The 25,680-nt window shown below is 38.3% G+C and overlaps 1 protein-coding gene across 2 annotated transcripts in view; it reads right to left on the bottom strand.

Moving 5' to 3' along the window:
* The window catches only part of FARSB (phenylalanyl-tRNA synthetase subunit beta), a 66,062-nt gene that overhangs the window by 24,444 nt on the left and 15,938 nt on the right, over positions 1-25,680 (bottom strand). For both annotated transcript variants that reach the window (XM_029225354.1, XM_029225355.1), the window contains 10 exons: positions 24,032-24,182; positions 22,768-22,876; positions 21,760-21,830; positions 20,218-20,279; positions 19,221-19,272; positions 17,609-17,670; positions 17,128-17,335; positions 16,537-16,617; positions 12,502-12,594; positions 8,708-8,825 (listed from right to left, as the gene is read on the bottom strand). In XM_029225354.1, coding sequence (XP_029081187.1) covers positions 8,708-8,825; positions 12,502-12,594; positions 16,537-16,617; positions 17,128-17,335; positions 17,609-17,670; positions 19,221-19,272; positions 20,218-20,279; positions 21,760-21,830; positions 22,768-22,876; positions 24,032-24,182 — 1,007 coding nt within the window. The remainder of the gene's footprint in view (positions 1-8,707; positions 8,826-12,501; positions 12,595-16,536; positions 16,618-17,127; positions 17,336-17,608; positions 17,671-19,220; positions 19,273-20,217; positions 20,280-21,759; positions 21,831-22,767; positions 22,877-24,031; positions 24,183-25,680) is intronic.

Here is a 25,680-nt window from a genome sequence, read left to right as displayed (position 1 = left end):
CACACACACACACACACACACACACACACACACACACACACACACACTCTCCTCCTCTCCCCCCTCTCCCCCTCCCTCCCTGCTCAACCCCTCTCCCCAGCCCCCTTCCCTTGAAGGGAAAAAAATGAAATGAAACAAAACTAATTTATCCCTTTCATATTACAGACTTGCTCCTGGGTACCTCTGCCATGTGGTACCCATTTGTTGGTGTCACATGCTTCCACTTTAACACACAGACACGTATTGAAACCACTTTGTAGTCCCATTTTTGCTGTGAGAGAAGAGTCCAACAGTAATGCCATCATTCAGAGAGCTTAGCAACACAAACTGGAAGCTCTATTTTGGTAACCTTTGCCTTGGAATACTTCTGTCCTGATCTCCAAATTATGTAAAACCTGCCTTTCTGATAAGAGGAGCAACATCTGGTTTAAAGACTTAGAATTAAAAAAAAAAATTAAGTGATTTTGATGATCAGAATAATGAAGTTACAATAAAAAATACAAGACTTAAAAAAATTATACTCCATTCAAGAAAGGTTTCAGGATGTTTACAGCACACGCATATACAATAATGAGCTATATATTTTTAAACTCAATTTTGCAGTATTTTAAGGAAAGGCCACTGACTTTTAGGGCTTTATACTAAACCCACCATAAGAATTAGATTAAATACATTATTTAGGTGCCCCTCCCAGCTCCCACCACTGATTGGCTGGTTTTTCACATCTCTCCCAAGTGCTACCATTCCCTCTAGACTTGCTTCCTCACATCTTGCTAAGACATTCCCTCTGAATTAGCTGGATTGAATTAAAAGAGAAAATAACCATATACTCAGTTCCACCCAGAATTTCTCCTTGGAGAAACTGCTAGGCATAATAAAATTCCCACTTCCTAGTATTTTGCACTGAGAGACCATATTACATCACAGGAAGTTCACTGACTGCATGCCTCAAAATAAGAACTATTTAAATTTCATGTCAAAACTAGGGTTTGTTGGAAATGCCTCAGTTCTTTATAACTCAGTTAACAGACCTCTTGTGTCATGCCATCAAACAATTCTGCTTTTTAAAGAGGCCTGCCAAGTATGTCAGCCTAAATTACCAGTGTCTTTCACAGACTTCAAAGTACTGCCTGGAGAGGCTGATGTAAACCACCCAGAGAAGGGGTGGCTGGCTACGATTCTGGAAGCTGAAAGAACATGCCAAGTGATTTTATAAAAGAAGAGAAAAGGAAGAAAAGTGATATGTGATGTCCCTTAGTAAATGACTATCACATACAACTCAAATTTTTCGAACAGCCTTCTGCTTAGTGTAGATTCTCTCTCACCAAAGTACCAATGATTAAAAGCAAATTAGGGGTGTTAGGCAATGTTATCGTTAAGTGGCACAGAATGCAAAAGGATAAGAGTCTTCAAGAGAAGCTTTCCATCTCTATTCTCACATTCACCAAGAAGCCCAAATGAAGATGCTAGGAGAGGGCTTCCCTGGTGGCACAGTGGTTAAGAATCCACCTGCCAGTGCAGGAGACACAGGTTCAAGCCCTGGTCCAGGAAGATCCCACATGCCGCGGAGCAACTAAGCCCGCGCACCACAACTACTCAGCCTGCGCTCTAGAGCCCGTAAGCCATAACTACTGAGCCTGCATGCTGCAACTACTGAAGCCCACGTGCCTAGAGCCTGTGCTCCACAACAAGAGAAGCCACTGCAATGAGAAGCCCGCACACTGCAACAAAGAGTAGCCCCCGCGCACCACAACTAGAGAAAAGCCTGCATGCGACAAAAAAGACCCAACGCAGCCAAAAGTAAAATAAAATAAATAAATTTTAAAAAAGAAAAAAAAAGATGCTAGGAGAAAGCCTACTGGGAAACCAACAGAGCTCCCAGGGCAATTGGTGGCTGATACTGAGCTTGAGAATAATAGCCTGGCCAAGCTCAGAAAATGAAACAAATCACTTTGATTTTTAGTCTATTCCATCTAAAAAATTTCTTTAATATTGGTACCCATGAGACTAGTATAGCTTATATTACAAATTTTACTTATCTTCAGAAGAAATTCACAAAAGCTGTAAGAATCCTGTCAAGACATAGACTTTAAAAAATTAGATCTAATATGGGAGAACAGGAACCTTTACACACTCTTGGTAGGACTGCAAATTTGTAAAAAATCCTTTTTAGAAGAGAATTTGACAAGGTAGCAAACATATAATATGCATATCTATGGACTGACCAATTCAATTTCTAAAAACACATATTTGTATAAGGGTACAAGGATATTCATTACAACAGACATATTTTAGCAAAAACCTGGTAACAATCTAAACAGTCATCATAATAGTTTGAGTCAATAAATTACAGTATATCCATATAATGAGATACTGTGCAGCCATTAAAAAGAATGAGGTGGACAGAATGTGTTCATTGGAAAAAAGTACAGAAGACAGAAAAAGCATAATCCTATTTGTGTAAACACCAGAAAGAATTTACCTGTATCTGTGGCTATATAGAGAAATGTAAAACATATGGTTGCATATGCATAGAATGTCTGGCAACTAATTCTAAGAGTAGGATTTGGGAGAAGTTGGATATGTGTATTTTTTTTTTTTAATGTGAAAACAACAGAATTACTCTTAATACATATTTGTGAAAGTTCTTAAAGATATTACAAATACATTTTCAATTTTAAAAACAAACATAATAAAACCTAAGAACAATTTTCCTTAAAACACTTCTATATTATGGCACTGAGGTAAAGACTTTTCTTCTTTTAAATAATGCTGAAAGCCAAGAAACAAATGTGAGGAAAAATCTATGACCTTCTCAATGCATGAAGGAAAAGGTTACATCCTTGTGGGTTGGCTTTTATTTCATTAACATGAACCTGGAATGGATTTTTATCTATTAAAAAAGTACAATATTCAATGCATGACAGAGCACATTATACTCATGTTAGCAGATCTTAACTATGTGAACCAAACGTACTAAAATAACTTTCTATATTAAAAATGAGGGTATTCACACAGTTAAGATGCCATCACATATGTGAATGATGCTCCTTCAAATACTGTTAATGTCAATGTTCCTTACACCCATATTTTTTGGATTATTAATTGGAAATTCTACATGCCAAAAACATGAAGTGGTAAAATTAAACTAATCTAGACTGATGACATAAGCTCTCTTCAGAAAGCCACATTCCACATGTGGATGTGAGATAATCTTCCATTATTCAGTGGCTGCAGAATTAATGGACAATTTCTCAGAGCTGAAGTATTTTACAAGCTCATAATGAAAATGCTTTCATTGAGCTTTTTATCAAGCAAAGAATTATACCAAAAACTACAAAGACTGGGCCCCTAGAGTTCAGCAGGTTACAAAATAAGACAGATACCTGAAAGGTACAAACCGACAGCAAACAGAAGGAACAAACCAAATCATAAAAGAACAATGAATTAGCTCTGTTCTATGCGGCCATGGTGGTGCCAGGAGGAGAAAAGAACAAGAATCTTAAATATACTTAAGTTAAAAAAAAATAACTTTAAATGTAAAAGTTTAAAAAGAATTCTAGATTTCCATATCCAAACTAGGCAAGGTAAGAAGTAGATCTTTCAGATTTAGAAAAGTTTCAGGGAGAATGAGAAATTTTAGCAACTATTTAAGCAGCAATTTGGGGGACAGAGGAAAGGTGGCTTGTTCCAGGGCTGCAGCAACGCTCTGGAGACGCAGGAACAACCTGAGCAATACAATAATTATTAAAACCCAGCAGTTTTAAAATTATTAAAATGCAGTAGTTAAAACTAAAGGGCAGTATGATTATCGGGGTTCTCCACCAATAAATGTCAAACTGACAACTGGATGACTGTATCATGCTAAATTTAAAACACCCTATATACTTGCTTTATGAAGCCAAAGTAAGTCTTCCTTCTTAGGCTATCATTCCTTTTAAACTTAGATTCAATCCCATGATGCACTTTCTCCTGCCATTTTTGTGAGCTTTTAGGCATCCTGGCAGCTTCAGTGACCACTGTGGAATAAACTGTGATGGCAGAATTCAATCTGCGTTTAATAAAAAGCCAGAATGCTGGACTTCGCAAAATATAGTTGCATTTCTGGGCATGAAGATTAGAAATTCACAACTGCTCCTCTGAAGTAATTTTTAACTATTTTGTTGATACTTTCTCCTCGACACTGAAAAGACAAACATAACAACTGAAACCAACCAGTTACTCACACAGCAGCCCGATCTGATAGCTTCAGTACAGCCTCTACTGGACTTCCCTGGTATAATAAAGCTGAAAATCTACCCCACAGCAGAGTCTGCATTCAACTTCTCGTTCCAAAGATACCACCACTCTGCCCAACAAAAGGGATAAATCAGCTTTGTCCCTCAAGTCATGACTAATTTTTTTAAATGTTGCAGCAACTTCAGATCTTACAATTCAATAAATGCAGTGCCTGGCTCAGCCTCTTAGAACAGGACTGTGTCTGGCTCAGAGTGGAAATCCTCACACTTGAGGAGGGTGCCTGAGTCCCTCACCGGGCAGCCTGACAGCCTCATGACATGGATGGCCAGTCAGAAAGTCCACGTTAGCATAAGAAACTGTCCGATAAGGTCAAGCACAAAAACACGGACTAGGAGACTTCCGTCTACTCTTACAGAAACGCAAGTCAGACAGAATTTGTGGAAGGCATATTGAAATCCAATACAGATTCCTCTTCCATTTCCATTTTGGAAGATACACTTGCCTACACAAAAACCATGAGGCTGAGAGTGTTGGGTTTTCCTTAATGTTACGAAACAAGTTAGTGGCAGCTGTCACTCCCCTCTCTGTGCTATCAGGGGACCTTGTACACTCCCTTGGCAACTGTTTCTCTCATGTTCCAAGCAGCCCCTGGCAAAGAAAAGGAACTAAAAGATACTTCCTCCCAGTACAACAAATGAGACTGTCTTGCCATACATCTCCACCCCTTTTAAACCAGCAGTTTGAGTACCGCCCTCACTAGTGAAAATTTGGGACATTTTCATAGTCCCTAGAAAACTGCTCTGTCATTTCACTTTTGATGGTCTAGATTTTTTCTTTTTTCCTTCAAAATTGTTTCATTATTTAGGAGGAAATGGCTACTGTAAATCCAACAGAGAAGTGGTTCCTGGTTCGAGAGACGGTAAAAACATATACGCTCAATTCACTGAAAAGAAGTGGGTGATGAATTGCTCAAAAAACATTCCTGGACTTCCCTGGTGGCGCAGTGGTTAAGAATACGCCTGCCAATGCAGGGGACACGGGTTCGAGCCCTGGTCCGGGAAGATGCCACATGCCGCAGAGCAACTAAGCCCGTGCACCACAACTACTGAGCCCGCGTGCCGCAACTACTGAAGCCCGTGCGCCTAGAGCCCATGCTCCGCAACAAGAGAAGATACCGCAATGAGAAGACCGCGCACCACAACAAAGAGTAGCCCCACTCGCTACAACCAGAGAAAGCCCACGCACAGCAATGAAGACCCAACACAGCCAAAATTAAAAATAAATAAATAAATAAAAATTAAAAAAAAAAAAAAACCCCAACATTCCCACTTTCTTAAGTAAATTCCCACATTAGTACATTTTGGTTTTCTTTTCCTAAAAAAAAAAAAATAGTGCACAACAGAAGAAAAACCAATTAAGTTCAAAGTTAGGATAAAAAGGAGCCCCAAGTGCCTTAGCAAGGTGATATTAACCCTTTAATGGCCAGCAAAGGTTTTTCAATTCATTCTCAAAGAAAATTTCCAGAGACCAAGAAGCTAGGTTTTGGGCCTTAGGGATTGCTAATATGCCTTAGGGATCTGCTAATAGAGCAAACACCAAACGGTGCTTATTACGTGGCTGGAACTTTTCAAAATACATTTAATTTTTATAAGTCTACTGAAATAAGTGCTATCATTATTCCCACTGTACAGATGAGGAAACTGAGGCACCAAGAAATTAAATTAATTGTCCAAAGTTAAGCAGCTGGTAAATGGCAGAACCATGACTCAAATGCAGGCGCTCTGACTGCAGTCTCTCATGGAACTGCGGTGCTGGGCTGCCTCTCCTGCAGAGTCCTCTCTGTACACCAGATGACAGGCAGGGAGACCACAGGTCCATATTTATAATAATCCATCAGAAAAGCTTCTGTTATGAAATAAAATCCAGGCCTACCTAAACAGGAAACACACTCCACATAAACTAAAGCAAACCTATGTTTTCAAGATGGTGGACTTACTGAGTACATCTACCTCCTCTTATTCCTCAAATCTCATTGATATGACAGAAAATTTTAAAGAAAAACAATAAACCATGATGGTGTAAGACAACAGGCAAAAGTGATATCAGTTAAAAATGGATTGATGTGGAAAACAGAGCAGAATAATCACAACTAAAATCAGGTATAAAAGAGGTTTGCTACAGAGATAAGAACTACTCTTCCTGATGAAACAAAGTGTAGCAGAAAGACAAATCTTTGAATTAAAAAGTATATGGATGGGGTTTCTGGAACTATCACCAGGGTGATTTGTTAAATGATGGCCTATAGCACTTGTATTTAAGAACAGCTCTCTTTCAGCCTCCAAGCACGGGCCTTCCCAAGAAACACAGAGGAAAAGAAAACCAGCAAAGGCACCTCTACCCAGGACTGCAATACAGTAAAGTGGTGTTCCATGCCTACAGCGAAACCTTCCCTGTGGCAACTGTGGGGACCGCAGCTCAGCCTCACCCTCACCGTCCACGCTCTGAGCTGCCTGCTTGTGAGCATGCCCAGCCCTGCAGGGAGCCTTTGCAATTAGGGAAGAGTCCTGTTACTGAAACAGTATTACAGAACTTCTGAGGAAATCTCGAGTAATTAACCTAATCCTATATTTAGAAATATGAAAGGATCACCAAGGATCAAAACGACATAAAACTCAAAGAACTAGGATGAAAGGTAACAAGTCAAAGTTAATAGAAAAAACTGACATTGGAATTACAACAAATTCTCAGTTACCTATACCAATGGATGATTTGAGGTATAAGAACCCTCAAAACTATTTGCAGTTGGCAGTGAAAATGTCTTCTGATTTCTATTACAGCAGATTTATCACACAAGGAAAATTCTACATAGAACTTTTATTCTCTAAGGATATAAGCACTGAGACCAAAATTCTGGCCCTACTCTAAGTCCCTTATTTTATGGAGCCTTGCGCAAATTATCACTTTTCTGTATTAATTTTCCAGTATATTAAATGGGGACAATATTTTGTCCCATTTGCCTCAAAGAAATGTTTTAACAATCAAAAAAGAAAAAGTACCTTAAAAAATTTGGGGGGGGGGGGGGGGGCTTCCCTGGTGGTGCAGTGGTTGGGAGTCTGCCTGCCGATGCATGGGACACAGGTTCGTGCCCCGGTCCGGGAAGATCCCACATGCCGTGGAGCGGCTAGGCCCGTGAGCCGTGGCCGCTGAACCCGCGTGTCCGGAGCCTGTGCTCCGCAAAGCAAAAAGCACCATACAAATGCAAGGTGACACTGTTAACTGAAGACAGGCTGCATACTGGGAGCACATGGAATCCAGCCTAGGCTGAAAGGTTTGCAATGGACAGTCCACAGGGTACCTTTATAGAATCTATTTCCTAAGACAGGCCGATTTACAGTCAATCGTTCTTGGCTACTTTCTAGTAGTTAGAATGACGCCATGTTGTCCTCTTCAGGAGAAACTGAGGAAAAGGCCCCCTCTTTTGTCAACTGATTCAAAAGAACACATTCTGAATTCTGCAGAGTCTGGGGTAAGACTGAATAAATACTGCTAGGACTTCAACTGTTAAATCCAAGGAATCAAAGAAATACTGCCAGTAATTTAGTCATTTGAGGGCACTGCTCACCAATAGATACCACATATGCAGCTCGAACAGTCAGTCGGACTTATATAAGTTGAAGACATGGAGAAGTTTGAACGAGACAGGCTTTCTTGGCAATCAGGTTTAAGGACTTACTAAATACATAATATATTTATTAAATAACAGCTACATTCCAAATATTAGACAAAGCAACTTGCTGTACTAACAAGTCCAGACCATCCTCAAAAGAAGCAAAAACTGGTAAAACACATTTACAATCACTGGTACAACAGTAATATGAACAATCATTGTTAAACTAGAATAGTAAGATATCAAGTACGTCAAAATGATATGCATATAAATCACATGACATAAAAACAGAAATACTCCATAGTGCTTTGCAAGTTGAGGTTTTAATAGGGTTCTTCATAAACATTATTAAATTCTCTATTAAAATTTGCTTTCCATTAAAAGTAAGAGATATTGCAATCAAATATCTGGCCCTTGCTTGGATTGATTCACATAAATCAGTCATGAAAATTAAACTTATAATTGGGAAAATTCAAACACTAGCTGGATATTTGATGATAAGATATAATAATGGCATTGGATTATTAAAAACAATAGTGGTAGCCCTTACTTTTCATAAATACAAACTAAAGTGTTTGTTGATAAAATGATGTGATGTCTAACATTTATACTAAACGAATACGAGGTAGAGGGTTGGAGTATAGATGAAAGAAGTCTGGCCATGTGTGAGTTGATAACTCTTGAAGGTGGGTACTGGAATCACAGGAGTAATTACATTATTTCCTCTATTTTTATATACAGTTGAAGTTTTCATAATAAAAAATGCTTTAAGTATACAAATCAAAGGTGACTCATTCTTACCTCTGCTAGAATCTTTTATTACAATGTCAGAGATTTCAAACAGTTTCAGAGGAAGGGGCATCTTCCGATTCGCAGCTATGGTCTTTAGGAGGCCAGGAAGAAGGGTAGTGCGTGCCACCTACAGGAGAAGACATGAAATTGCACTGACCAAATAGGAACCAGACATACTTGGTTATTAATCCATGGTCTCACAGGAAGACACTTTTGGAAAATGCAATGCCTAAATATCCAAGTCATTTTTTATTTTTAATTCCAGTACTTCATATCCTGCTTCATTTCACAAAGTAATTGAAGTAAATTACAAGAAATACAAATATTTAAACAGTTTTAACATGAATTAACCAAATTTTAAAAAACCAGGACCAGGGAAAAAATGTAAATGCAATTAAAATACCAGGACAATCAGAAAAACAGAACACAAATACGTAGGCACTAAAAACCCACACAGCTGCTATGGGCAGGCTGTGACTACAGTTTTCAGCTTAGTAGCCAAAACAAATAGGAAAATGTATAGTTATTTCATTCTTAATATTCATAAGAAATACAAATACACATTCCAATTCTTAAAAAAAAAAAGGGCAAAACTTCCCCTTTTGTCTGTGAAATAAATTTCTCATTCTAAGCTGTATGAGATACGTTAGCTTCCAACACATCATGTTACCAGAAGGTTTTATGAGCGACGGTATTACATCTGCAGTCAGACTCCAACACCATTATCTTTTGCCCAGACTCTGCATGAGTTTCCTAGGATGATTTCTCTGCTTCTACTGTGCCACCTTATGATCTATTATTCTCCCCACAGAGTGACCCTTTAACACCTAAATCAGATCACAGAACTCTCCTGCTCAAAAACGTCCAATGGACTTCCAACAGATTTTGAATAAAACCATGCCCTACATGGGGCTTTATGTGAATCTGGCCCTAGCCCCCTCTCCAACCCCGACGCCCGCTGCTCCCCCGGTATACTGCGTGTGCTCCAGCCACATGCTGCCATCAGGATCCCGTCCCAGGCCTCCACACGTGCTCTTTCCTCTGCCTCATACATTCTTCCTCTAGATTCGTATGTAGCTATCTTACTTCCTTCAGGTCTCTGCTCAAAGGTCTACATGGTCCTACATGGGCCTGCCCTGCCCACCCTGGCTAAAACAACAGCCCCTCTTAGATCCTGCACACGTAACATTAAGCCCTTAAAAGGACTTGCTAGATTGTGTTGAGGAAAGAAGAGAACACAGGGACCTCCCTGGTGGCGCAGTGGAGAAGACTCCATGCTCCCAATGCAGGGGGACCGGGTTCAATCCCTGGTCAGGGAACTAGATCCCACATGCATGCCACAACTAAGAGTTCGCATGCCACAACTAAGGACCCCGGGAGCCACAACTAAGGAGCCCATATGCTGCAACTAAGGAGCCCACCTGCCGCAACTAAGACCCAGAGCAACCAAATAAATAAATAAATATTAAGAAAAAAAAAAGAAGAGAACACCTTTCCTACTATATTCACTCTACCAGAAAGCTGCTATTAGCCTTCAACTCAGTGCTTTCTGAAATATGGGTCACTTTCCCAACCAGAGAGAAAGTGCCCAAACCATTCACAGAACAAAACTACGATGTCTAAGGAAAGCTTAACTTATTAGAATAAAAACAAGCCACTTTTGTAGATGACTTTTTTTAGGTTTTTTTTTTTTCACTTTGTTTTATAGATAAGATTTATTTAAAAACTCACAGCAACACAAAAAATTAAACCTGAATCAGATCAAGCTCCTAGATCTAACTCCAATTTACTGAAAATATAGGGGACCACAGGAATATAGTCAGCAAAATCCTAAATGTGAGAACTCTACAGGATAAGTGACCCAGTTTCTTCCACAAAGTGAAAGGGGGAGGGGGAGAGAGGGAGACAGGGAAAGAGATGAATGGTTGGAGGAGCAACCTGTGAATTAAAAGAGACTTAAGAAGCACATCAATCAACTTTAATGTATGAACCTCATTTGAACCCCAAATCAAATAAACTATTTTAAAAAAGACACCTGAGAAAATCTGAACAATAATTGGATATTTGAGGATATTAAGGAATACTATTGCTAATTTAGGGGTATATGGTAATTTTCTGTAATTGTGTTTACAATAATTATAGTAAAATTTTACATACTTCAGTAAATAACATTTCTCTTATTTCATCCATTCTCTAGTATAACTACTACCAGAAAATAGCCCAAAGTTAAGAATTATGCAAAAGAAAGAATAAGCTTAGACAATAAATTGAGATACAAGACCATGAACAACCTATACTTATTTTAACCATAAATAAATATAAACCTGTTAGCCACATTGGTAATGGTAGGACGTATCTGTTCATAAAGGAGGAGTAAAGTAGAGAACCTGTCAAATCTAAAAGACAGGCTCTCATCTCTTATGTATTTAATGCAGAAATACTGAGTCTTACATGTGCTGAGCCACAGCTATTTAGAGTGACATTTAATGTGTTACTGATTTGTTTTCCTTCCACTTATATAAAATAGATACGATGTAAACCCTAAAGAACATAACATTACCACATTGTAAGAAACCTATCAAGCTTGAGAAATAAAACTGGGAGAAAAAGAAACACTTGGAAAAAACTCAAATAAAAATCCATTAAGATTTACTAAAAAATTTCTCTATCCAAATGAATTTGAACATCTCTTATTAAAGAGAACACCTCAGACGTCTTAGAAAAGCTAGTGGGCATCAGAAATCCAAATATAAAAATTATCACAATCCTTCTAAACTAGCGTAAAGATTCTTCAAAGTTCTGACACTGAATATGGAGAAAGAATTTATGTACTTGATGCATATTATTAGCAATTAGTTCTTTAGTCTAGCTCTAATCTGCCACATTAGTACGTAGCTCTATACATGAAACCTAACTTTAAAAAATCTAAATCTTAACATTTTTAGAACTTTTAGAATTTTTAGAAGTAATCCAGACACTACTTTTACAAAAGTGAAAACCAAGATCTAAAGAAACTATCTCAAATCAGAGTTCATGTATTATTTTATAATTAACTTTCTGAAAAGCATTTCCTTCCAATTCTAAGATTCCCCTTGATTCTAGAAGACATGATCTTCTCTAAAGCCTGTCTAAAAAAACACTGAAATGCATATACAAGGAAAACAGAATGAGCTTACTAGTATGGAAGAGATAAGATGATTCAAAGTCATTAATAAGCAAAGATATTATAACTTTGAAATGCTCTCTTTTTATAGTTAAGGTCCGAATCTATCATGTAAATCACTGAACGTTTACTATCAAGGGAGTATCATTCTCGTTTAAATATTCCTAACCTCCACATGAAACTGCCAATAAACTAGACAATGACAATGAAAGGCACAGTCAGCATAGTCCGGAACTGGCATAACGATTTATTTCAAAGTAAAAGACTTAATGGAGGTACTGGGAACAGGTGTAGTTTCACTTATTACAAATGGATAGAAAAGAGATGAAACCTGAAAATAGTATTAAAAAAAAAAATCAGTTGTGAAATGGAAAGTTCAGACAAGAAAGGCTGGGCTAGGTATAGGTAGCACAAAGCAAGTAAGAACCATCTATAAGGGTAATCAAGAAAAGATTATAAAATATTTAAAGAATTTTTGTCAGCAATGTATGTAAGAACCAAATATAAATCTATCCAAGAAGAAATTCTAAAGAAGCTCTATGATTTTGCCATTTGAGATAAGATAGCTGAAGAGACTTTTCATAACTCATGTACTGTCTCTCAGTTTTTACCCAAATTCTTAACTACTTAAAACTCTTACCTGAAATTCAGCTGTTTTAGGATTACTTATGAGGACTGCCTTTGTTGCAGAGATATCCAAACCCAGTTTATCAGCAATATCTTCTTGGGAGCACTAAGAAATACATAAAAATAGATCAATATGGAAAAGCAAGGACTAAATCCAATATAAAAAAGTATTTAATGCTGTAACAACTTTTGATGGCCTCATGGCAATGTAGATTATATAAAGTAAGCTAAGAATAAGCTGAGAATAAACATATATCAATTAAATTCAGGTCCACAGCAGATGCAATTTAACATTAATAATTCTCTTACAATGAGTTCTAACCATGATGCAGAGCTAAAGTACATTTTTCACATGGAGCTGGTGGTATAACCTGTACTTGGGCCCCCCTAAGCTAGCCTCCCACTGACCTTACCAGTCGAGTCTGCTACAATCCCCTACTCATTCCCTGAACTGTATACTTTTCCTTACCTTTACCTGAAATGCCCTCCCTGCCCGACTTACTGCCACCCCATCCCCTGAAAGATTCTACTTAAAAGACATCTCTTCCACCACTTCCATAAAAATAACCCTAATGACTCCAGTCAGAAATTCTCTCTCCCTCCTTGGTGCTCATATGACTTTGTGTTTTGACTACTATTGTAACCTCTGCAAAATCTGTACTGACTTGTGATAGAATGGTGGGACTAAGAGCAGAATTCCCATGGCCTCAACTACGTCACTTAACTTTTACGCAGATGTGCTTGATAAAGCTCTGGGTAATGAGCAAGCTCCTAGGCACTCACCCACCAAAAAGAGAAAGATGCCTGTCACCCTCAAAACTAGGATGGTACGCAGAATTCTGAAAATAAAACTCAATGACTATGAGATAAAGCAAATACAATACCTGGCACAAACTAAGTGATCAAAAAATATTAATGATGATAACTAATGTCATTATTAAGAATAAACAATTATCACATATATTAATGTTAACGTTTGAAAGAGTTTAAAACTTAACATGAAAACTGATGTACCGTCAGTTACTCTTTTCTATTTTCCAACATTAGGTTGGAAAATAGAAAACTGTCCTCAGGACTAGTGGTCTGTATTTCACTTAGAAAAAAAGAATGGGTTTGGATGCCAATGCCAGTTTTAATGACTTCTGCCTTGCTCTTTCAGGAAGGATTCTGAAGACACATCCAGGCACAGCAGAAAAGAGCTCCCTGCACCGCCATAGCTACAGCAGTGGAGAATGGCAGCACGCATGCTGGGATAACCATTTTTTCCTCCATAACATGGAGGGGTTTTAATAACAAGATTTAGACATAATGTGACCAATTAGGAAATGCAATTTACATGATGCGATCTATTCTCAAACAGAACTAGTACTGCCTGTATCAAAGAAAAAGGGCCCACAGACACATGGCTACACAGCAAGGCATCTGAGTGACCTTGCACTTTATCATGATGATGGACCATAAGGGATAGAGGTAAGAAGCAATTTAAATCAGGTATCCTGAAGCAGCAGTAGCTGGTATACAGGATGGAATGTTTATAAGTGTTTTTATGTGTTTATTTTAAATAAACACATTTACTTGTTAGAAAAAATAGAATAAGTAAACGAAGCCCATAATTTTTACAAACATTATTCTTAAATAAGGCTGAAGTAGGTTTTTAGTTTTAAAAGTGAGCTAATTTAAATGAAAATATGACAACTGGTATGCAGATATAGCAAAAATCATGATGATGATATGTGAATTACTTACACCTGGGAAGTCAAGGGCTGGGTTTTAGGAAGAGAAGGGCCGCTACTCTTGTGCAAAACTAGATATAAGGCCCAGTGATGTTTAGGTTTGCTTAGAAAGTATGTAACTTTATAAATACCTTTCATGTTGAAATTCCTATAGCAAAACGGTTACTACAAATCTGAAACTCCCTAGCACCTAATTCTGACCCCCGCCCTGTCCCGACCCACTGTGATAAAGTGTTGAAGTGACCTTGGACAACTGAACAGACTGTTTCTGGCACTCGTGGTGGGACAGTTCAGTCACAGGCCTGGGGTACAGACAGACCTGTGCTGGAATCCCTGGTCCACAGCCAACTGGCTGTGCGAAGTGGGACAAGTTACCTCAATTAACTGCTGTGTAAGACAGAAACACCTACTTCACAGGGCTGCGCTGAGAGATGGAATCATGTACATAAAGCCCTTTGTGGAAGACAAACTCTCTCTGCAGAGTGGCTACTTGTCAGGAGGCAGTCCCCCTTAGATGCATGGGGCTACACAGTTACAAAATCAATTCCTTTGCCACTTAATTATAAAAAATAGAATACATTTCTAAAACAACAGAATACATTTCCTTGTGCTATTTTTTGCACATCAGTTCACGTGGAATCACTGCTGCTCCTGACTGCATATGCTTATGTGGGCCATATATGAATGACATGGTCCTCAAACCTAGCATTCAGTCTGACATAACAGAAAAGCACTCCTCAAGGAGTCAAAAGGCCAGATTCTGGTCATGGTTCTCCTGCTATCTGTGTAAACTTTGCTGGGTACTTATCCTCCCTCGGCCTCCGGCTTCCTCACTGGTACAGTGCCTGGCATATAACAGATGTTCCATAAATGTTGTTGAATAAAAGATTTCTAAACCAGAAAAAGGAAGACGTCGGGACTTCCCTGGTGATGCAGTGGTTAAGAATCCGCCTGCCAATGCAGGAGACACGGGTTTGAGCCCTGGTCCAGGAAGATCCCACATGCTATGGAGCAACCAAGCCTGTGCACCACAACTACCGAGCCTGCGCTCTAGAGCCTGAGAGCCACACTACTGAGCCCATGTACCACAACTACTGAAGCCTGCACGCCTAGAGCCCGTGCTCCGCAACAAGAGAAGCCACTGCAATGAGAAGCCCGCGCACCGCAACGAAGAGTAGCCCCCGCTCGCCACAACTAGAGAGCCCACTCGCAGAAAAGAAGACCCAACGCAGCCAAAAATAAATAAAATAAATTAATTAAAAAAAAGATTAGGGCTTCCCTGGTGGCGCAGTGGTTGAGAGTCTGCCTGACGAGGCAGGGGACACGGGTTCGTGCCCCGGTCCGGGAAGATCCCACATGCCGCGGAGCGGCTGGGCCCGTGAGCCATGGCTGCTGAGCCTGCACGTCCGGAGCCTGTGCTCCGCAACGGGAGAGGCCAAAACAGGGAGAGGCCTGCGTACCAAAAAAAAAAAAAAAAAAAAAAAGATTAAAGAAAAAAAACCAAAAGGAAGGTGTTGAACTAGATCTGGAAGGTCCGTTCCAGTAAGAACATCCTATGAATTACAAAGGCTCAATAAAGTGACGTGAGAGAGGCTACATCTCCTCACCAGCCCTCTGTGTACTGGTCGTGATTCCCAGCACTGCCTTCTGTAAACACCTTAAAAGACTGAGACGTTTAGAGCTGGAATTGCGTTGGGGGGAGCTTTCCTGGTTGTTTTGGTTTTTGCCTTACATCGTTAAGGTGAAACGGACTTGAATAGTCAAGAAGTACACTGTGGGCACCATAGCACAGCTCAGCAAGAGAGAGAAAGAAACTACAAATTGCAGACACATTTCGATATCTTCAAATGCTCGATCTGCTGGGGGAGGGAGATTTCTGTCTGATTTTGTAATAAAACTCATTTCCTGGCTTAGGCCTTTCATGTCAGCTTTTCAACTCAAAGCAAATGTCTGTGAACATGTTCAAAGACAAAGAAACAGGCTTAACGTGGAGCAGTCCACAAGCCCTTAACCAGGGCGGCATCTAGTGGGTACAGCCACAACCAAATTAAGACTAAAAATTCTAACTGAATAAATTTGGTTACGAACTTCATTGTGAACCCTCAACAATTACATGAAACTCTAAAATTTAGTCCTTCGTGCTTTTCTGTGACTAAAAAAAAGAAATCTTCATTTCTTTACCAGAAATTACACAATCTCAGGTAACAAAGTGTTCTTTATAACTTTTTATAAATTCATATAAGGAATCACAGAACAAGTAATTCGGAGATTCAAAGAAAGCAATGAGCAGGGCACCAAAAGCATGTACAACATACCAGAGCAAAGGTAAGTGCCTCAGTGAATCCAGCAGCTGCCATGTCGTGTCTCAGGAGTTCTGTGAGTTTATTTAGGGGAAACTGGGGGGAAGAAATTATTTCACCTCAATAAAATTTCCCACTTTTTTTAATTAAAAAAAAAGAGATTTATAGAAAACTTGTCACTTAAAGGAAACCATCCTTCCATCCTAATATGCTGCTCGTCCCACCATTTCCCCACCACACCGACCCCTCCCCATCACCACTACCCCAACACTCCTACCCAGACGTACAAATCCCCCGCTTCTACCCCTCCCACACGCCACTTCTGCCTTCAGGCCCAGGATCCGAAAATGAATCTCCTACTTAGAGATGCAAGAAGGGCGCCAAACTTGAAACCTGTCTTTCTTCAAAGAACTAGTCATCACAGGTTTTCAACGTACTCTAATCAATCGGGCATCTGTTTTGCATCCTCTCCACAGCAAATGCCTCTCAGAGCAGAGCATGGCCAGTACTGCTTAATTCCTATGTTCTGTTTTTCTCGAAGCCTTCCTGGCATTCAATGATCAGTTTCTAACAATAAGGAGTGTTTACTTAAGGGTGCAATCTTACTTGATTAGCTATGGTGTATGTTTTCGGGAGAGTCATCTGAATGTTGTTATATCCGTAAGCAATAGCTGCATCTTCTATGATATCACAGGCGTGGATAATGTCAGCTCTGGTTGGAGGGATTTCAATTTCAATCTGATTCCCATCGCCTATGACTTCTGACTTTAAACACATCCTGGTCAGAAGCTTGGCAAGATTTTCTGGAGTTTCTCTGAAATAGGAACGTACAAACCATAAACTTCACTGGATTATTTAAAACATGTTTATATTTTGTTTTAAAATATGCTACTACCTGAAACCTGTCTTTCTGAATTCCAGTGGACACCAGACATCCTAACTGATGTTCTGTTGTCACTTATTACTCTGAAGGGATATCAAAATTCTCTCCAAGCATTTTTTCAGGGAAAATTAAGCAGTCATATGTGTACTTCATTCTTGAATTCTCTTCAACAGTAAATAAATAAATGAAGTTTTCAGAGCATACCTGATCCCAACTTTTTTGTTAATTAGATCAGCTCTCACCATCTCCTTTCGATAAGCCAGTTCCTTAGAGAGAAAAAGAGTTTGAGAAGCTGAAATCAGTCCTGCCAGATACAGCATTAGCCTCTTTCTAATTCAATTCATTATTGTTGTGGTTCCATTACCCTCCCAAGAAGTTGTCATTAGAGCCAGATATCAAAAATAAACTCAGTGCGCTTCAGGACATTATCTGCTACATTATATTCATACATGAACGTTCTACTTGCTATACAACTGGAACTGCTTGGAAATATTATAAAATGCCAAACATTTCTTTTACTTGATCAATCACCATTCTCTTCAGCAAAACACTAGTGCATTTTTGCATCATTTCTAAAATGCTTACAAATCCTGCTGAAGATTTTCAATTTCACCTCATGCAAGTAGGTGTTTATGACCAAGAAAGAATAATTCATGTGCCGTATTGTACTATCCATCATACTAAATCTAAGAGTGTTATGAAGTCATTCCTTTCCTATCATTTTTTTCAGGTGGGGAGAAGCAACTATGACCCAGTCCTAGCTATCAATCTGCTCCAGGACAGCCAGGCTGGGAGCATCTCATGAATTAGTACCCACTCTCCTTCAAACAGTACGTAACTCTACCACGTGAGATAGGAACAAACACACATAAAATCCAGGCTTTTCAGCAACGTTGGAAACATACCTATGAGTATTTCTTATCACAAAATTACTCTCAAAATTGTAACCACCACTAGCAAAAAGGCCATAAATTTAAAAACCTGTTTGGACTCAGGTAAGGACAATGGGCTTGCTATTCAAAATGCAATTCTCAGAGCAGAAGCATCATTATCACCTGTGCAGCCACCACCATGTAAAGAAGCCCAAGCTAGCCTGCTGGATGAGAGGCACTTGACCTGTTCACCTCATTGCCAAGACGCAGACATGTCAGTGAGGCCATCCCAGGTCATCCAGCTGCTAGCCTACCAACCAGCTGGAGCCTAGCAGAGATTAGCCCAGCCAGTCCTGAGCAGAACTACCCAGCTGACCCCCAGAATCATGATATAAACAAACGATCGTTGTTTGAAGTTAGTAAACCTTGGGGTGGTTTGTTACATAACAAAAGCTAACTGATAACAGCAACTACAATCAATTAAAAAAAAAAACTGCTATTGGGACTTCCCTGGTGGTCCAGTGGTTTGGAGGGCTGACTAACCTTAAAAGGGGTGAGACTATAAATTACCTAGGTACCTAGTTAATAAGGGAATAAACCACAGGCATTACAGCCATATAATGCTGTGGTATAATGTAGTGGGTTGGGAGTGAAATGTGGTATAATACAGTGTGTTGGGACTGCCTGGGCTTAAATCCTAGCTCCACCACTGAATAGTAATAGGCAAGCTATTTAACATCTCAAGGTCAAGGGCCTAATGATAGCACCCAGCCTCAGAGGGTTAATGTGAGGATTAAATCCATGGAATACACACAGTATAGTGCCTGGCATGTAGGTGGGTGGATGCACAGATAGACAGAAAGACCAAAAGCACTCTACAGCAATTATTATTAATGTTACTGCTGTTGTCAAAGTCATCATCAAGTCACTTCTTCTATACTCACTGGAAAGGTATGTAATTTTCCATTAGGAAAAACTACCTCAGCTGCTTCAACCCTGAAAACAAAAATAAAGCCAGAAATAAAATTAAATATAAATAAAAATAAAACTTAAGGGGAAAAAAGGGCCATAAATTCTAAAAATGTGTGTGGTTAACAAAACTTTCACTTGGTCTACAACTGCAGCCTCAACACATTCAACCTATTCACATTCCAACACTGCTGTCTGGATTAATCCTCCCATACACAACATTACTATTCCATTTCCTGTGGCTCCCATGTCTCTTCAGGCAGCACCCACTTGATAAGTTTATCTCCCAGTCCTGCAAAGCATGCATCCTTGATGAACACCTTGCCAATACTGACACACACATTCCAGGCTTTACCAGGGTCACGCCGTTACACAATGAAAGCTGACTGACACAACCACTAAAATGCAAATCAATTAAAAAAAATAACCAACACTCCCCATACAATTTCAGTCATGCTTTCTACAGTTATACATTTATTTTGAATTATAATACTCTAGAATAAACTATGATGCTAGTACACAGTAAGGGCCATATAGGTTTGATAAGCAGTTTTTTAAATAAAAAATTAGCTTTGGAACAAATACAGTAGTCTTATTAGTATACACAGGATACATGCTTCATTCTTATATATGATTCTCTATCTTTGTTTAGCTGTTCCTTCTGCTGTTTCTCCATGTTCAGTCTCAAATCCTTAAATACAGCTTAAATTTCATTGCCTCCATGAAGTCTACCCAGATTGCCCCAGCTAGCAGTAACCTGCCCTTACAAACGGCCAGAACATCACTGAAACTTTTTAAGGTACTTATCACTTTTTACTTTATACATTACTTGTTCATGTCTTAGCTCCCCAAAGAGATTATATATTCTAGTTACAGGAACCACATATTTCATCTTTATATTTAGCACAAGGCCTTAGTGCTCTGACTTCAGAACAACAGGCCATCATCGATAAAGATGCCAAACGAACTTACGTAAATTGATTCTCACAATATTCACTGAACGTGGTAACAATGATATCAAGAACTATTTTTGCCTGCAAATGAAAAAAACAAATATTATGGTAATCCATAAATATACTTTCTTCCATCAGCTGGAAATGAATTAATATAATTTAGTCTCCAAACATCTAAAACTGTATCTGTATATATAAATTTTAAAGAAAGAAGTGGAGTAAAAACTCTTGAGCTTGAGAGGCCCTGACCTTATCTTCAGGTGTTCTGCATTTATGCGGTTCTCTGACAGTCACAATCCATGACTGAGACAAATCATCTATTTCCCCACCCCCTCCCTTGGGCTGAGCAAATTTCAAGAAAGACAGATGGCTAACTATGGCAGTAAACCTTATCAGTCTCGTAAGTTTCTGCAGCCAGATGCCAGACTCCTGGCCCAAGCGCTTACTAGCAGTCTGATTTTGCGCAGGTCACTTAATTAGTGTCTTTGTACCTTTGTTTGTTAAGTAGAGATAATAAAAGTTCCTACCTCATTTGGTTAATACAAGGATTAAGAGTATGAAAGTGTGTGTGTATAAAACACATAGAGCAATGCCTGCTACACAGTGAAGGCCATATAGATTTGTTAACTTTTTTTTTTAATTTAAAGAAAAAAATACAGTAACCTTATTGGGATATATGCTTTGCTTTTACATATACTTCACTCATATACAAGCTTCAGAAAAGATATCCAAGGTCTGCTAATGTGCAAATTTTAAAAAAGTTTTTAACAGGAAAAGCTATATTACCCTGACAATATTTCTGAAGGCACATATGGTATATAAAAGTTATAAATGAAATATCTTACAAGGATCTCCAATCCTGTAAGATGTATGTGAATGCCATTTATCTGCCCTACTTCTATACTCCAGCCTTCTGCCATTCAAGTTTACCTTTCTTAATTTGCTTAATTGCCACCTCACTCTATGGCTTACTTAAACTTTGTAAAGAAAAAATATGCCATAAAAAAAAGCTTTCATAACAATCCAATATAATATATAGTGACAAAAAGTGACTGAAAGATTAGTATTCTACATATTCTAGACATCTTTGTGTGTATAAACCCTTTATCAATTTGCTAAATAAAACTTGACAGCCAGTCGGTTTTAACTTTTTTTTTAATCAAGTACATGAAGGTATAAAATTAGTTAGCATTCAAACTAAGCCAACTAAGGTGAACACTTTATACAGATGGCATTACAATGTATACCCCGTTCTCTGTTTTACAGTAATGTATTTGGCTAATTCTCTCACAAGATGACAAGTTCCTTAAAGTCAAGAACATGTAACTCATTATTAAATTCATGGCATTGGAAAGATAGTAGGTGCTCACTAAACATTTGTCAACTGAATGAAAGCACCTTAACCAAAGTACAGAATAGCTAAATCTTTCCAATTTTCTAAATGGCTAAAGTATGTCCCCACCTACAAAATAAACATATTTTAAAGTTTAGCCACATGGTCTTGGCCCAGAAGTAAAAATCTACCCTGACAGTGCAAAAACGGAAAAAAAGTTTTATTTACCTTAGTAAAGTCAGTCCCTGTGCATTCAATAAATATATTTCTAGTATTTACTGTTATTTTGGAATGATGTCCTGCAACAAACACAAAACAATAATGACAAAACAGTTAGTTTCAGAAATAAAAGTGCACGAAAAAGCTCTACAAAGAAACTACATTTTAGTTTAGAACATAATATAAGCTGACACCTCAGAGGTAAGGAGATATACAACTTTTATTCTAAGCTCCCATTATAAGCTGGAGAATAAAGATAAAATAAAAACAAGGCTTTATGAGTGCATTCCATATGTAAGGTGCTTAACAGCAGTTGTCTCATCTCATTTTCACCACGATCTATGACAGGGCTGCAGGCAGGACAACTAAGATTCAGAGATTAAGCTCACTGAACATGATCACAGCTATTAAGCGGCAAGGCTAAGATTTGGGTTTGGATCTGGCTCACCCCGAAGCCCACTGTAAGTACTAGAGTCCAAGATCTTGAGGAAGAAAAGATTCTCCTTCCCATCATGAATCAACTGAACCCCCTTCTAACCTCCAGAAGGGCAAACATCTATGGCTCTGACATCACTAAATTTTGTAAATATGTTCAATTTGCTTCTTCAACAAAAGCTTCAGAAAGGAGTTAAGAGGGTAAAATTCAGTTTTAAAATTTTAATTTAACTATAAAACAGCAGGCCAGACAGAATTTGACTTTAAGTTTAACTAAATGAATTACCTGCTAAAACCACAATATCAACACTCTTTGGAGGAATATAACAGAACCCAGAGACTAGCACCAGAAAATATTTATAAACTTATAAATATGTATACATTTATAAATTACATAAAAATCACCAGTAAAATATTGAAAAATGAATGAAAAGAACTATTACAATAAAATCCACAAAAGACCTGGGATTCTCAGATTGAGTCATCTGACTGATTCAGTCAAGTCTACTGAGAATTCCACAGAAATGATAAAGAATAAGAAGGAAACAGCAAAAAACCTATGGTGCTTAAGAAATAACTCACCATTGATGACTGGAGGCATTGAAAGGACGACACCATTGCTATCATAGATAACCGGATACAGAGGTTTATTTTCAATTATATGTAAATAATGTTTAAGGTGGTTGTCAGTCTGAAAAAAAATTAAGTCAAACAAAATTAGCTTTTTATTTCTGTCACTGTAATTAGTTTACATACCTACCTAGCATAAAAAGAGGGGGGAAAATCAGAAAAACAATAAAACAGCCCCCAAAGTTTTAAATGTATAATATTTTCTAATGTAAATTAATATCTCAGAATCCTTATACAGCCTCATTTCCTACTGGGGAAAGATAAGACCGCAATCGTTTTTCAAGACTGAAAACAGACTTGCAGAGTAAGCCTGAATCACCTTAAGCAAAACACAAACCATACAAAACTATTTAGATAAATAGGAAGAAATCACTTGCAAATCAGGTCAATGATAATAGCTGCTTTTTCCAAATGATACCCACCTCTTTTACTATTTGTTAAATGCAATTTAAAGTGACTACTGAGTTCATTTTCACTGCTGGATTCTAAAGTGCTAATCACGGGAGGCAGATGCTTTTTAATAGTGCATGCTACAAAAAAACTAGCTAAATCTCATTGTTCCTTATATTTGAATGAGTTTTAGTTATACCTAAATGTGAATATTACAATGCGGTATGACCTACTTCAGTGGTTCTCAATCCTGGCTGTACGTTAAAAACATCTGAGAGGATAAAAAAGTAATAACAGGGCTTCCCTGGTGGCACAGTGGTTGAGTCCGCCTGTCAATGCAGGGGACATGGGTTCGATCCCTGGCCCGGGAAGATCCCACATGCCGCAGAGCAACTAAGCCTGTGTGCCACAACTACTGAGCCTGTGCTCTAGAGCCCACGAGCCACAACTACTGAGCCTATGTGCCACAACTACTGAAGCCCACATGCCTAGAGCCCGTGGTCCACAACAAGAGAAGCCACGACAATGAGAAGCCCAAGCACTGCAACAAAGAGTAGCCCCCGCTCACCACAACTAGAAAAGCCTGCGCACAGCAACGAAGATCCAACACAGCCATACATACATACATACATACCTAAATAAAAGTAATAATAAACAAAACTATGCCCAGACCTCACTCTAGATCAAAGGAATCAGTATCTCTGGGTTGGAGCCCAGACACTGCTATTTTTTCAAGCACTCATTTTATTGTCCTAATTAAGACTTGATTTGGGAGGAATTTCATGCTTTATCCAGAGCTATTACATTAACATAAAAGAACATTTACCTTGTATATGTTCATCAGTTCACAGGCTGTATACTCCTTGGTCTTATTTAGAGGCTTGAATTTGATATCGGAAGGTTTCTTCGCAGTATAAGTAAATGGGCCTGACAAAGTGTCCAAGTCATGGGTACCAATAGCAACCAAGGCTCTTTTCCTAAATGTGGAGACAGAGAGAAAGAGAAACAGAAAACGATTTGAATATCTCAAAGCAGAAATTCTAAAGATAACAGAGTACAGGGTTTTTGTTTTTAGACACTTCCTTAAAATAGCCTGTTACTACTATATAGCACCTTCACAACCATTAAAAATTATGAGAAATATAAATATAAAGCTACTTAAAACACATTATTTCAGCAGCTGAAGTAAATCCCTTCCACTATGTTTTCCCTAGTACTATGTTATTAGGACGTTTTCAAAGTCAACATACCCTTTTACCTTCTTTTAATCTATTTCCTCTACTGTCCTCAAGTAAACATAAATCTTATTAAATTAGAATAAACTACCAAAAAACTCCTGTGTTTTTTGTCTTTTCCATATTTTCCTAAACTTCCTGTCACATAGCTATATTGCTTTATTAATGGAAATTATTTAGCTTTAAAAACTGTGAATTATATTTAAAATTTAATATGTAAGGAAATTTCAAGAGCTATTAATTTCATTTGTTCTACAGTTTATCTGTAAAGGATTTAAGGTAATTTTAGGAACTTAAAGCAAGATACAAAGTAGGAGACAAATAAACAGAAGTAGGGATATAAAACGAAGCCAGAAACAATGTTGATTAGTACTAAATTAGAATTTCAAAGCTTACAGTCTTATCATAGAGGGTCACAAATTTGGCTCTAAGCTTTCCAAAAGACAATTCAAAAGAGAAACCTGGTCAGAATTTATGATGTTCTAAAGAATTCTTAAAGACTATGTGTACATATATTAGAATATGTATGCATAACCACAATTAAATATCAAATGGAGGGCTTCCCTGGTGGCGCAGTGGTTGAGAGTCCGCCTGCCGATGCAGGGGACACGGGTTCGTCCCCCGGTCCGGGAAGATCCCACATGCCGCGGAGCGGCTGGGCCCGTAAGCCATGGCTGCTGAGCCTGCGCGTCCAGAGCCTGTGCTCCGCAACGGGAGAGGCCACAACAGCGAGAGGCCCGCGTACCGCAAAAAAAAAGAAAAAAATCAAATGGATAAAATCATTAGTAATCAAGGAATGTGTTAAAGTCCATATTACATGAACCATGACATAGTTTTTAAAATCTGTAAGAAACAAATTTTGGTCAACCTGAAATTAACACAACATTGTAAACCAACTATACTGAATAAAATTAATTAAAAAAAATTTTTTTTCGTCAAACTCCAAGACAGGTGACTAGAACTTTAATAAATATGGGTAAACTGAAGAGTTGTTGACAAGCCTAAAGGAAGTGTTACTTTACTCAATGAGTTACATGTTTATATACTAGCATAGGTAGAAATATACATGGTTAAGTTTAGATAAATTAATAATTAACAAATTCATAGGTAAGAAAGTCCATGTTTTCTTGGACATTAATATTGGTTTCTTAATCCTGAAACAGCACCTCAAAATGTCACTAAATTTCAACTTCAAACCAATCACAAAAAACAAATTCCAGATTAATCAAAGAGCTATGCA

This window comes from Monodon monoceros, unplaced genomic scaffold (genome assembly GCF_005190385.1).
Source record: "Monodon monoceros isolate NGI ecotype Baffin Bay Population unplaced genomic scaffold, NGI_Narwhal_1 Super_Scaffold_16, whole genome shotgun sequence".
NCBI classification, from domain to species: domain Eukaryota; kingdom Metazoa; phylum Chordata; class Mammalia; order Artiodactyla; family Monodontidae; genus Monodon; species Monodon monoceros.
This window is presented reverse-complemented; position numbering and strand designations above follow the sequence as displayed.